Here is a 15,209-nt window from a genome sequence, read left to right on the forward strand (position 1 = left end):
CCTCATCCAGAAAGCACTTTCAGTAACAAGAGTATCCATGATGGCTCTAAAATCAATTTCCAGCACCAACAATGAAATTCGAAACACAAAAAATGGTACAAATCTTGCGGATATATGACCACTTACTTTAAGTGTGAAATGAACAATATAGGGAATTTGTAACAATATACACTTTTTTAGAGCTTGAAATCTTTTCTTCTTTTTTTTGATCATAGGTAAAGATTTTCTAATATATGAATTGCAATTTTTGATGAGATATAAGGTAAGGCTTTACTTATTTTAATAGGGCTGGAGCCCTATCAAACCATGGGGCAAAAAAATGTAAAATAATTAACCTAGGTCAGCTTTTGGGTTTTTTAAGAATGTTTAACCATATTTAACTAAGTATAAAGCTGATATTTTCCTTAAAAGGATGACAGAATGACAGGCCCATAATTGTTATTTTATTACCAAAAATACATATAATCACGGTTGGTAGTTCATACAAACAGGGATGAAACATACAATTAAAAATCTAGGTCTATTTGGGTTTTAAGAAAGTTTAGCCAAATTAATTTTGTCCAAAAAAAATGTTTAACCAAATTAAGGATAAATAAAACTGACATTATTCTTAAAGGAGGCAGGTTTATAATGAATTCTTTTTAGGGAAAAAGAAACATAACAGTTTCACCAAAATATTCATTAAAGAGGTAAACATAACAGTTTCACCAAAATATTCATTAAAGAAGTTAGGTCTATTTCTTGGTCTTTGGAAAGTTTAACCGCATTTAGTTAAGTTAAAAAGTGACATTTTTATTGAAGGAGGGCAGGTTGGTTTTGTTTGATTCCTTCAGATATTGGTTTTCTTTCATGCACGAGGCCCGTTTGAGGAACCAGGACAATGTCTAGATATATATATTTATAAATGCAAAGCTCAACAAATATGGCTGACTTCACTTATTTATAATAAGGTCTGGATAATTTATATATAAATGCAAAGCTCAATGACTATGGCTATGGCTTCACTTATTTATAGTAAGAAAGAGCAATTGCTACTTATAGTAAGAAAGAGCAATTGCTACTTATTCTATATGGTATATGCAATTATCCATTATGTCTGCAAACTCTTTTTAAGTTTCAATGTCAGTTCTCTCACTACTCCCACGCCCAACAAGAGATAATCAGAGAAACTCTGAGATAATGGGTGTACTCTCACTAAACAAGGGTTTCTTCCTGTGTATTCTTGCAAGCATTATTATGATTGTAAGTTTCCAGTGTGGTAGCAGTTTATCTGTTTTTGCAGGAGTGATATCCATTAATGGGGGCTCTTTCTTTGCTGAGACTGATGAATAGTTTATCTGTGCCTCCAGATAGGCGTAAGTATGGGACCTGCAGCTGGGCTCATCCATCATTGCTCAGTATGGTAATCTCTCTCTCTCTCTCTCTCTCTCTCTCTCTCTCTCTCTCTCTCTATGATGAAAGGCTCTTTGGGTTTAAGCTACTCTTTTTTCTTTACAATATTTTGCAGTCTTTTTTTGGGCTCTTTATATTGGATTCCAAGCTATGAATAAAGAGAAAACATGGTTTACTTTTGGAATAAAATCACAGTTTTTAAGCCTTTGAGACTTCGTATTGGGGGAACACTGCAAGATAAGGTGATGTATGAAATGAGAGGAATGCCCTGTAATCCATTTGTGATGAATGATTCGGAGTTGTTTGGGTGCACACAAGGTTGCTTGACCATGAAATGGTGGGACGAGCTTAATGCTTTCTTCTAGAAAACTGGGTTAGTAATCCTCATGACCACTTGGGGCTGTTCTTTCCACCTAGACTTCAAGAGAGAGAGAGAGAGAGAGAGAGAGAGAGAGAGAGACTGTTCTCTCTCTCTAAATCTTTAACAGGGTATTTCATGTAAGCATGTTGTTTCCTATGCTCAGGGCCAAGGTGTTTTTTGGATTAAGTGCACTGCATGGCAGGGTGGCAATAGCATATGGTTCCATGGGAGGACCATGGAATTCAAGGGATACTGTTGGGCTTTTGCATTACATTGTCAATCAAGGCTACACTGCCATCCAAGGGTGGGAGCTTGGTGAGGATCATGAGCTTATCAACCACTATGAGAGAGAGAGAGAGGGGGGGGGGGGGGGGAGAGAGTTCTTGGATCCTTCCCCCTCCCACTATGTCATTTTCTAGAGAGAGAGAGAGATGTCGAACCTGCTGGATATGATGATTATCCAAAATCACCCGCATAAAGAAAATCCCATATTATACGAGATTGAGATTGATATTGATAAGTTTATTAAATAAAATAGAAATCCAAAAAAGTTAGGACTCTGGGATATATCTTTTGGTTCTTGAGATATATGTAACACTTATATGAAGTTTTCTATTTGGTGTGGACTCCTAACCTTATATATATAGGATGAAAGTACAGAGAATTCGTTTGCCCAATTTGGGTCACCATATGGGAAAAGTGGCTTCCTCTAAAGGAAAAGGCAGGCTTCCGTAGCATCGACAAGGTCTCCTCTTAGAGAGAAGAGGGCTTCCTACAGAGAGAAATGCGTCCTATTTGGGTCACCATATGGGAACAGGCGACTTCCTCTAAAGAGAGAGGTAGGGTTTCCTCAGCATCAACAATGCTTCCTCTTAGAGAGAAGAGAGCTTCCTAGAATGAGAAATGCCACGGATGTGCCTCCTGTAGATTGAGAGGTTAGTTTCTTGTAGAGAAACAAGCGGTTCCCATGAAGATTTTGGGTGGTTTCCCATTTTAGTGAGAGAAAGTCTCGTTAGCTCTTAAGGTTCTCCTCCTGGACAGTGGTTTAGTCGTGGAATAGAGATGGTCTTTTCCTGGATAGTGATTTAGCTGTGGAACCGAGATGAGAAGTCGATGATGGTGCCGATCAGGAGACTGGGTCTAAAAGTCTGTAATGTCCCAAAGTTGTAGAGTTTGGACCGAGTCTAAAAGTTTAGACTGGGTCTAAAAGTCTCGACTGGGTTTTTGTCGAGAGTTATAGATGTAACTCTATGTTCCAAAGTCTGTAATGTAACTTTCATTGGTATAATAGATTTCAGTTTACCGTGCCCGTGGATGTAGCCATCTTGGGGTGAACCGCGTAAATCTCTGTGTTCTTGTGGCGTGTGTATTTCATGCTTTATTTCTCGTATTATGGGTCGTGCTATCTCCTATTTTGTTTCTAACCGAATAAGTTCATGATTTTGGTAGGATCCAACTCTTGAATTCTTGTTTCCGCAACTAAGAGGGTTATTAAATCCTAACAAAACCAACCAAGAAGTGGAAATTGTGATTTGGGTATAAGGGGTGGAAAAGTATACCAAAGACTATTTACTTTTGGTATAAGAAGGTCACAATACTTTTATCTATCAAATTTCAGATCGGGTGGCTATAAGGGTGTCATTGACTAGCCCAATTCACATTTAATCACTAGAAGTAATTATGATCTCATTATAATAAAAGATAAATGGTTTTATATTATACAATCTCGTGAGCTTGGTGGTTAATTAGTATTTATTAGTAGTTATTTGTCAAATATATCAAGCATAACACTAAGACTAGGTGCCAGTAAAGAGTGAGAAAAAAATGAGTTGGAGTGTGTACTTCTATTCTCCCGACTATGGAGGGACTACATACTATGTATGCTCACTACCATCCAATCATTATCATCACCAAAGCTTTTTCCTAGCTAATTGAGGTCAGCTACACGAATTTTAGTCCGCCATTCTGCTCTATTAAGAGTCATACACTCAGTGAAGCTATAAATCCCCATATCTTTTCTCACTATTTCCAACCATATCTTTTTGGGTCCAACCCTTGCCCTTTTTGAGCCGCTCACTACCATCCAATCAATGATGGAAAATAGAGAGGGGGACCAACCATTGGAGTCATCTCATCTAATCTTCTGGTGGGTCCTTTCTCTGTCACCGTGCATTCATTGATTGGATGGTGATGACCCTATACACTATGATGAGATTTTAGGACGTCAAGCGATACACTTGTTCCTATGCCATCCATCTTCGACAATCTATCTCAGAAATGGATATTCTATCGAAAATTTCATAAATAGACAAATCTCAACCACTATGTCCATTAACACAAGACAAATGAATTGCCTTAAAAGTAGTCTATTTTGAACCTTTTTTTTCTTTTAACCATTAATTTTACTTCTTCGTAGATTGTCAAATCTGCACTGTATTTGCAGCCGAATCTAGAGGAATCAAAGGAGGAAATGTATTTCTAGATATTTACAGTATGTTCCATATTCTAAATCCATGGAAAACCAAAGTAGACTCATGTTTATGTGGATATACAACACTTTTTGTATGCATTATGATCTTTCCATAATCCATGGGATTATGGCCTACTTTATATATTGGGGTATTTCTCACGCCGCCATGTATGCACGCATAGATTGTTATAATAGCTATAGACACAGTTATCATTATGAATAAAAGGAATGTATATTATACAAGTGTTTACCTTTGGTACAAAAGGTTATAATCATCTTTAGCTATTAGAAGTGAAATCAATAGGTCGGGTATGTCACAATGTTCAAGAAAAATTTTTAACACCATGAACCCAGTTAATGATACCCAACTACCCGATTTTACATCTAAAGCCTAAGAATGAATGTGACCTTCTTGTACAACAAATAAATAGTCATATTTTGGACTTTCCGTATTTATAAAATTAAAATCTTGAAGTGTTTCATATGTCATTTGTAGGAAATGGAATTAAGTGGAAGTGGGATAGGAGCAAGGATTGGTGTGGCACAATATGCAGCAGATGTGAGATCACTGCATACAATTGTGCTAGATATTTACAAAGGTTTCAACACTAAGCCATTAATGATAGCACCAGGAGGCTTCTTTGACATGAATTGGTTTAGTGAACTTGTCTCTAGAACAGAGCCCCACTTGGGGATGTGATCACTCACCATATATGTAATCTTGGACCAGGTAATACTACTTCAACTCAAATGCTTTCTGCTCTTCGCTTATTATATCATGGTTTAGTCCTCACCCCTGCCACAATTTAGAGCAAACTACACTTCTTAATGGAAATATCTTGTCCAAAAAAAGTTGGTCATACTGTGTCACGGTTGTTTTATACTGCACTCATTTCTCAAATCATGTTGCTCATCTTGAAGATCATGCAGAAAAGATTTGATTTGGAGTTTACAAAATGCTTGGAATCAATTTATTCTCTAAGAGCAACTTTGAATTCATGCTCTAACAGCAACTTTGGGCTGTAGATTTGCTTGATGCAGAGATCTAGAGTTTCAAAAATTCAGAATTTTTTGCTTTTCTTGAATTGTTCAGATGGTGAATAAAAAATAGTGTGAATTTTCAGGTACAAAAAATCCCGCTAACATGGTGTTTAGGGAATTGATCGTGTGCTGTATGGATAACCATGTCAATTGAGAGTTTTCCCTTTCTTGTTTCCTTAAAACTGAACTCTCATCCTCTATGTACGTGACGATGAGCATTTAGTAGAGGAGATCCTGGATCCTTCTTATCTAGATGGAGAGGCTAACGCATTCTGTAGCCCTCAAAAAATCCTTTGAAGTTCTGAAACCAAGCAAAGTATTGGGCTGGTGAATCTGGGGTGTGGATCACGGCGGGGGCAATCTTGTTTCGAATGCATTTGTTAATAGCTTTTGGTAACAGTTTAGCTCTTGTTAATTTCATGTTTCTATCACCTTTTTCTCTTAACACATTTAATGTGTGTATTGGTTTCTTTTATCCCTACGTTCTTGTCACAATTTCATTAACAGGTACCTAGATCAGCTCGCAATGGCTGCAAATTTTGATACCAAGGTTTATTGCAGACAGAGCTTGATGGGTGGATATTATGGCCTGCTCAATGCAACCACTTATTTACCAAATCCCGACTATTACAGGATACATTTTGTTGTGCTAATTAAAATCAAGTGATCCCTGATCTAACTTGAATCTCACTGATTTGTTGTAACATAGTTATTGGGATTTGCAAAAGTCAAGTATTTCTTTTGCCAACCTGGCATTGTTAACTTGATAGTCTCTATGTTATTGCAGTTCGCTCCTCTGGCACAAAGTGATGGGAGCCAAGGTTCTCTCGACAAGCTTCTCTGGGATGAGAAAAATTTGAGCATATGCACACTGTGCTAAACATTCAATGCGGATTACTTTTTCTCTCCATTGGTGTGTGTGCCTCTTGTTTATCAGCAACATGTGTTTTTGGTCAACGCCTGTTTTAGCACCGCAACTAAATGTGGTGTTCTGCTGGTAGAATGAAAATTGATATCTTCAGTTTTCTTCTGAAACAAAGCAGAGCATCGAGTGTGCCCACCACAAGAATGGGGTACTAAGAGAACAAAAAACACAAATTTGGCATCATCTAACATGCCGTTCCAACAGTGCCAAAACATGTTTTGGGTGGAATCCGGACTAGCCTTTAATTTGCAATGATACTCAAAATAGTGGAAGAAAACAAAAATGCTAAAGAATAAGGGAGATTAAAGACAAAGTACTAGCAAGAGAGAACTCCATCTGACTAGGGGGAAACTTCAATGATGATTAATTTCCTTCACAAAACCTTTAGAACCAAATATATAATGCCTCCTTGTGTTCAGATACCAAGTCCCCCAACTGTTCAAATTTTCCTATTCCTATTTTACTGAAGACTTTCAAGAAACTTCCTTTCTAATTCTACTCTTAAGTCTCACCTAATAGAGTAATAAATTCTCTAAGTAACCCATTTCCCAAATGACTCTTAAATGCTCTTATAAATTTATGAAAGACTACCACAAAATCTCTGAACTTTTTAATTTATTTACAACTAAAAAAGAGAAAAAAGGGAAAATTGAATAAAAATTTATCAAAAGTTTCATCTCTAGACTTAAAGCATGAATTAAGAAAATTCTATAAAATAGTGGTCAAAATCTTGAAGAGTCATATGAAATGAGCTTTGGAGCATCAAATATGGAGATGTCAGCTAGAAGTTATGTATGTATTGAAAGCCGACTGCATCACCAAGCCTTGTTAGTGTATGGGCATCCCTAAGCTGAGCATTGCCCTTGATGCATGACTACTGTCCTTGTATTTGCAATTATTAGCATTTCTAATCCAAGTATTCATTAAGCTTATCTATTCTCTTGCCATTTTTCAGGAGGGGATTGCTGTGCTTTTGATCAACCTTGATGGCAACACCACAGTGCACTTCCGTGTCACCATCAACAAGCACTTAACATTAGCTCTGAATATGGAAATGTGTCTCCTCAAACAAACTTCTTTAAGATGACGCGAATGCAAGAATCTAATGAAACAACCAGGGAAGAATATCATCTCACTGCAAAAAATGGAGACTTGCACACCCCAACCATGCTTTTTAACTGGAGAACTCTCACTCTAGATCCACAAGGTGGACTACCTTCGATGGAGCCTATAAGAGTAAGCTCTCATGGATCCATTACTGTTGCCCCATATTCCATTGTGTTTATTCACATGGCCTATATCTATGCCATTGCTTGTGGGTAGTGAAAGTGGCATATGTTAGAATTTGAGTTCATATTTGAGATTTCAATTGGTTGTAAGCTGTAACAAATGTGAAATAAAGTTTATGCAAAAGATCCCCAGTGGGGGCTTACCTGATTAATAGGTGAGCATTGTACATGCACTTATTAACTTATTTGGGTTGGTGTATCATGCTAGCATTTTTGTTTTAAACACCTGCTAGAACCTTTTCATCTGTAAGATCACACGCACACGCGTGCATAAAAATGTCAAATGGAGAACCCACAATTTTTCATAAAAGAGATTTTTCAGGTAGATCACAGGGGGAAGGGGGGCCTTGTCTATGGAAGGAATCAAACTCAAGACGTGGCCACCCTATCTTTGCCTTGAGCCCATCTCTTAGGCTTCGCCTTAATGGTAGACATATTGGTTGGGGTGAGGGAGATCGAAGCTTCAAACTTCTTTTGAAGCTCATCTTGGAAAACCCATGCAAGCTGACTCAGTTTTTTTTTTCTTCAAAAACGAAAGGATAAAGTTTCTATAGGGCCTAGGCTTTATGAAAACAAAATAAACCCTCACTGCAAATCCTCATCCGTAAAGCACTTTGGGCACTGGAAATCTTCATGATGGTTATAAAATCAATTTTCAATACTGAAAATAAAATTTGAAACACAAAAAATGATGCAGATTTTGTGGATCGCCAACACTTATTTAGAGGGAAATGGATGGCTTGGATGATTTGTTCCAATATACACTATTTTTAGAATTTGAAATCCAGATTTTTTTCACAACCATAATGTTCAAGTTGAGATGATCGATTTAAAGGTTCTTCAACACTTGGATTGCAAATTTTAATGAGTTATAGGGTGAGGCTTTGCTTATTTTGATAGGGATATCAAGCCATTTTCCAAAAAATAAAAGATGAGATTGTCTACAAGAGGCCATTTATCTTTGGGAAAAGTTTATATAAAGCCGAGGCTCTAAACAATCAAATTTGAGCCTACCTAAAAAATTTCATTAGAAGAGGTTGTTTTGATGTCCAAATATCTTCAAATCGATCATCTCGACATCAAGATGCATGGACATGAGAAAAAAATGGATTTCAAGTTTTGAAAGTAGTATATTTTGTAATGCATTTTTGGGCCGTCAATCTTTAAGATTTTCAAGTTTTTATAGATCTGTCGATCTACACTATTTTTGAAGCTTTAAATTTTATAAATAAATATAAAAATATACTTTAAGGCTATTACAAAGATTTCCAATATGGAAACCACATTTCTCGATACTATTTGAAGGTCGGCTCTAATTTGATTGTTTAGAGCCTAGGCTCCATATAAACCGCAGTTTTTATATTTTGTACATAGAGGCCATAATCATTTTTGTCCCTTAAATTTTAAAATAAGTAGTTATAAGAGTGTCGTTAAATAGACACAAAGTTTAAAAAATGACACACTATCTCAAAGTTGAAAAAATTATTACGGATTTTGAATTAGATTCACATCTTTTACACTTAAAAATGATTATAACCTCTCTATACAAAAAAAATAAAAAATCTTATTGTGTAATTCCTTTCTATATAAACCTTGAGAATTTAACATGTTTCTTACATCTAGAAACATTTAACATGTCTTTTCCCATCTGTCGAACCTTGATAGGTTGTGCTGCAGAGGCTCACCAGAATGCAGCTGTTTCTTCCTCAATCTCCGACGTCCATCCACAATGGAATGTGGGCACAAGTACAGCACGGTCGATATTAGCAAATGTTGTATATTTCTTATAAATGGTAGAATTTTTATTACTATTTTATTGGACAGGTGGAATCTATGCAAAGGGGTACAATATTAGAAGAATCCTAAGCCAAGAGTTGGCCCAATAGAAACAATGGAAATATAATAATAAAACAAATAATATAATGGCATACAAAAAGTCCAAATTGAAAGTCTCCACAAAGACACCACCCCTACTAACACCTGCAAAAACAACCTAACCCCTAAACTATTGTAAAAAACCGGTTGAGCTTGCCTTCACAAAAAACCATAATGGCTATTTAAACCTTCTATTGTTCCCCTTTGACCACTTTTTTAATTCAATTTCGCTTAATTTAATGGGTGAGATTTGTATAAGGTACCTCCCTTATACTAGTAGGTGCACCATTAAATTTTGTTGGAATAGATAGTACTGGTGATGGAAAGATTAAGATGGTTTGAAAATTTTTGTTTAACTTTAATTATAAAATTTTATTCTAATGATGGTGTAAATCTCGGAGATTTATAAATACTTGAAGATCTTAAAAATAGATGATCTAAATAATATATTATTTTTAAGATTTGAAAAAAATCTTTTCTTTATATTCATACATCTCAAAGTTGAGATAATCCATTGAAACGTTTTCAACTTTAGAACACTTTTTTGCAACCTCATATAAACTTTTTCCTAATTTGACTGGCTTTACAATCTTACAATGGGGCTTTGTGGGGACTTTGGGCAACCAAGTTCTTACTGATCAATGCAGACATTGCTATTGGTTTTGATACCTCAACTATGGATGGCAATATGAGAAATCCAAAAGGCAATAAATCCCTTAGAATCTTTCCCATACTTCCCTCTCTCTCATCCACCACAACCCATCTTGCACCTTGCAACCTGGGGTCTTTTTCTCTCTCTATCTATCTACTATACAAGCGTTGCATAAAATCATTCTTTATATATATATATATATATATATATATATATATATATATATATATATATATATATATATATATATATATATATTCTTCTTAATACCCATGAGAAAAAATGAACAGTGATTTCATCTACCCTCATCACCATCCAAACTTTATTGCACGGTCACAGTTATCCGGTAGTATTTTAATTTTTATTTGTTTTTTATATAAATCCAAATTACTAGCAATTCGGATTTTCGGGAGGTATTATGGTTAATTTATATTTGTAAGTTATTTTTTTCATATTTTTATTAGATGCGCCTCAATAAGATGTACACACGCTCCGAATTTGAGATCATTTCGATTAGTTAAAGAAAAATAAAAAATGAAACATTACCGGACAACTGTGACTGTGCGATGAAGTTTCGATAGTGATGAGGATGAGCGAAATCATTGTTCATTTTCACCTATATATATATATATATATATATATATATATATATATATATATATATATATATATATATATATATATATATATATATATATATATAGACTGCTCATTTACTCCTTCGGATAAAATTCAGTGATTTTGCCTACCTTCATCACCATCCAAACTTCATCGCAAGGTCATAGTTGTCTGGTACTAATCAGAATGATCTGAAATTTAGAGGGTGTATACATCTTAGTGAGACACACCTAATAAAAATATGAAAAAAATAATTCGTAAAATATAAATTGATAAAAATATCCCTGTAAATTTTCAGGAGTATTTTGGTCAATTTATATTTTGTAATTTTTTTTTTCATATTTTTATTAGGTGCGTCTCACTAAGATGTACACACGCTCTAAATTTAGATCATTATGATTGGTAAAAATAAAATGAAAATTGAAACACTACCACACCACTGTGACCGTACGATAAAGTTTGAATGGTGATGAGGGTAGGCGACACTGTTCATTTTCGCTTATAGGCGTTGGGAAGTTTATTTATATATATATATATATATATATATATATATATATATATATATATATATATATATATATATATATATATATATATATATATATATATATATATATATATATATGTGTGTGTGTGTGTGTGTGTGTGTGTGTGTGTGTGTGTGGAAATGCTAGCGTCGGCCAGTGGGCATATATCTACATATGAGCCCAATGACTTATATTAAATCTGGGTCGATCCGATGATCATTATTGCATTTCGTATTTGAATTTTATTATTATTTATATAAATCAAAATCATTTAAAATTCTGGGCATGTGTTATTTAAAAAATAGGAGAATCTAATAAAAATATCAAAAAAATATTTCGTGAGAAATAAATTGATCAAATTACCCTCGAAAGTTTTTAGGAGTATTGTGAATTATTGTTTTAATATTTTTATTAGTTGTGCATTAATAATAAGAATAGACATTTAAAATTTTACATAATTTGAATTTATAGAAAAATAATTAAAATTCAAATATAAAATGATGTCATGTCCGTTAGATTGGCTCAGATTGAATTTGAGCTAATAGACTCATATATAGTTATAGGCCTATATATATATATATATCCCCACTAGAACCCAAACTGCAGTTTGACGCACCTCTTGATTCTATACGGCATAGTTTATTTGATTTGGCTGTCACTATTATTTGATGCATTTCTTAATTGAGCACGTCCATCTCCACCATCTCTCGAGTCTCCAACAAAGGGCCATGCATCAATCCCATACAATTATTGTTCTAACTACTACTACAACTAAGCAGGTATATTTGAGCTTCTCTCTTCTCATGCAGTTGGAACACACCATGCCTGGGATTCGAACCCTGGCCCTAACTGACCCCGCATCTTTTTTTGGAGCCGACCACTCCAACCACCAAAAACCCTGGGAAGTTGCTTTAAAATGAGGCAAGATCGATGCATCCCCATTAAACATGACAATGCCACACGTATCCTTCTCCTATTTATAATTATGTCATTTGTAACATAGTATCAAGATTGGACTTGGTTGGGTGTTTTGATTGATCGAATTGTTGATTGGTATTTTGGTTGGTGTGGTTTCAAGTAAAAGTGGAGTTCGATTGAAAACCAGTCAAAATTGTTGACCGTGACGCCATGTTTGTAGGAGAAAAAAAGTTACGTGATAGGGAGTTTCCTATATTCACGAGATTAAAGTGAAGCCATTATTTTAAAAAAAAAAATTGTTTCATGCAGTCAGGACCTCATTTTTACATTTGTAGTCTTTAAAGGTATAAAGCATCCATCTTAAAGATTTATGTAAATAGGTAGTCCATCTTAAAACAATTGAAACTAACAATCCAAATATCTTTTTAATATAATTATTATATCTAATTTTCAAAATTTATTTATTTTTTCATATTCATAATCTCCATGTTATAAATTACATTCCTATTTTTCTTATTTTCTTTTTAAAAATTAATCGATTGTCAACCTGATTTTGATTGGACCAACCTTTCACCATATCGGTAATTCCACTAGTTCACTCTAGTAGGTGTTGCATTTTTTGAAAAAAACAGTAGGTGTCACAATTTTTTTTTTTTTTTCCCAATTCTTTTTTTGCTTCCTGATTTGTTGGTAGGTTAGCTGTAAATTGTAATATAAGCATTATTTCCTGTGAGAGAGAATGGGGTATCTGGTTTCCTTTCAATATGAAAGAAAGTAGACTTTAACCATCTTAGACACTTTTTCATAGGAAAAGTAACTTCACTCAATATTTACAATAAATTAGAAAACTTTTCGCCTCTAAAACATTTTAATGTACAATAAATTAAAATTTGAGACAGTAAAATAAACTTATTCATATAAAAACAAATTTATAAAACTTTACATGTGGCATCACTTATATATAAGAGATATCCTATTATCACTATTCTCAGCTGTTTGATTTGAATAAGTGGACGGGATAGCACAGGTCATAGTGTCCTGCGTAATGATGTTTTTTTATATTTTTACTTTTTTTTATTAATTTTGAAATCGCTTTTAGTAAAAATAGGGCATGCCCCCAGCTAATTGGGCAACACCTTGCAAAAATAAATATTACTATTTCTAATACAAAAAGATCAAAATACCCTTAGGAGTTCAACTATCTTGGAAGATGTATGCATGGTTCAAGTTTTAATGCAACATAATTATATAAAATAAAACATAAAAATAAAAATAAAAATAAAATATCATGAGCTATCCCATCAAGATCATAGGTTAAAAAATAACTTTGTAACATTTTGTCAACTCAAATCGTACAACAGAAAATCAGTCAAAATTTTCCGTTTAAAAAGAAGAAGACACTTTCAAGTATACGTGGTTTGTGTTTGTGACGAACTTTGGGATGTCATCAACGCTGTCGTCTAGAGAATGGGAATATGGAAGATGAAGCTTTGGCTAAAGAAAGAGTTGGCAAAGACCACCTAATCATCAACAGATTTTGAGCATTTGATTTCTTCACTGTAGTAAATTTCTAAGAGTTATATATGTAAGGACATAAAAAGCAGAATGGAAAATACAAAAATCTTCATTTTTTTTCTCGTAAATATTACGTGGAAGATTTGTTTACTAGCAACTTTTTTATTTTTTCCAGATTGCCACTTAGTATGATGTTACCAACATCGGACCGGTTCAAATTCTTTTTTTTTTTTTTTTTTTAAATTTTTTTTTTGTGAAGCTGTGGCCAGTTTGATGTCTCAAATATCGGACCAACAAGATTTAAGCTATATGAGGTCTTAAACCTCATTCTGGTCATTCTATTGCCACAATATAGCGGTCCAAGGTCTTCGACCTAGGACTACTTATTGGACTAAGCAGCCCAAGGTTCAATATATCGGACTGGCCCCAGAGTGAAAATTTTTTTTTTTTTTAAATTTTTTTTTTTTTAAACCAGTCTGGTATTGTTAACATCAGACCGAGGAGCAAACTGGGAAAAATAAAAAGGTCATGAGTCAACCAATGTTCCATGCAATATTTACGGAAAACAAAAATGGTCTCATGCATGTGCATGATTTTCATGTAGGACCCGGTTTCTATGTTGCCAAGCCCGCCTATGTAGAAATGCAGGCATCTTAATAAATATGTTTTTGAGATGGATTTTAAGACTTAATTTTTAAGTATATGTAATCTCTAATATGGAAATCATGAATATGAAAAAATAAATAAATTTAAAAACTAGAGATAATAATTCTAGTAAGAAAATATTTGGATAGTTGGTGTCCATAGTTTTAGATGGAACACCTACTTGCATCCATCTTTAAGATGGATGCTTTACACATTTTGGACCATATATGTAGAAATGCAGTCTAGCCAGTATGAAACAATTTTCCTTTCATATAAAAAAAAAGTTTATATAAGGTTGCAACCTTAAAATGTCGAATTAAATATGCACTTCAAAAATCCATAGGAGAATGTTGTTGTAATATTGAAAAACCCTCCTATTGATCATCTCGATATCAAGATGTATGAATATGAAAAAAAAAAAGATTTTGAGTCTCATAAATAGTACATCTTACAACACATTATCTAGACCATCCATTTTCAATATTTTCATATATTTATATATCTACTTAATTTTGACCATTTTTGAAGTTTAAAATTTTATAATTATATATAAAAATAGATTTTGAGATAATCTTAAGAATGTTTTACACCAAAATTACATGTTACTATAAAATTTGGAGGTGCGCCTTAATTGAATTGTTTAAGGTTGCAACCTTATAGAAACCACACCCTTCATATAACGTGCTCTTACATGTACTTCATTTTTTAAATAGGAATAGAATCCGAAATATTATGGGGCTGCTTTTCCACCCTACAAACATGGGAAAGTGGATATTTTCTAAGAAATCAACTTCGCGAGCAGAAGATTTCCTCAAAGACTATTTGTCCTTGTGACCAGGAGGACATAACCGGAATTGTCAGATATCGTCAGGACATAAAATATTGGCTTACTGAATTAATAAGTTTCCATTCCTCAGAGCCTGCACCAGAGATGGACTACACTGGAGCTCAACAAACCTGATAATGGCCTCCCTTTTTTAT

General features: G+C 34.1%; 1 protein-coding gene across 1 annotated transcript; it reads left to right on the forward strand.

Annotated features, from left to right (window-relative positions):
* Nucleotides 1–7,647, forward strand: LOC105421290 (heparanase-like protein 2). Its single transcript, XM_088856623.1, is given in 7 exon segments — nt 1–1,242; nt 1,350–1,402; nt 4,720–4,912; nt 4,915–4,953; nt 5,597–5,657; nt 5,772–6,177; nt 7,145–7,647. Coding segments are annotated over 5 exon segments (456 nt in total). The 5' UTR covers nt 1–1,242; nt 1,350–1,399; the 3' UTR covers nt 5,932–6,177; nt 7,145–7,647.
* Nucleotides 7,648–15,209: the final 7,562 nt, after the last annotated feature.

Source organism: Amborella trichopoda, chromosome 13 (assembly GCF_054954075.1).
Source record: "Amborella trichopoda isolate Santa Cruz 75 chromosome 13, AtrichopodaSantaCruz75HAP2 v2.0, whole genome shotgun sequence".
NCBI lineage: Eukaryota > Viridiplantae > Streptophyta > Magnoliopsida > Amborellales > Amborellaceae > Amborella > Amborella trichopoda.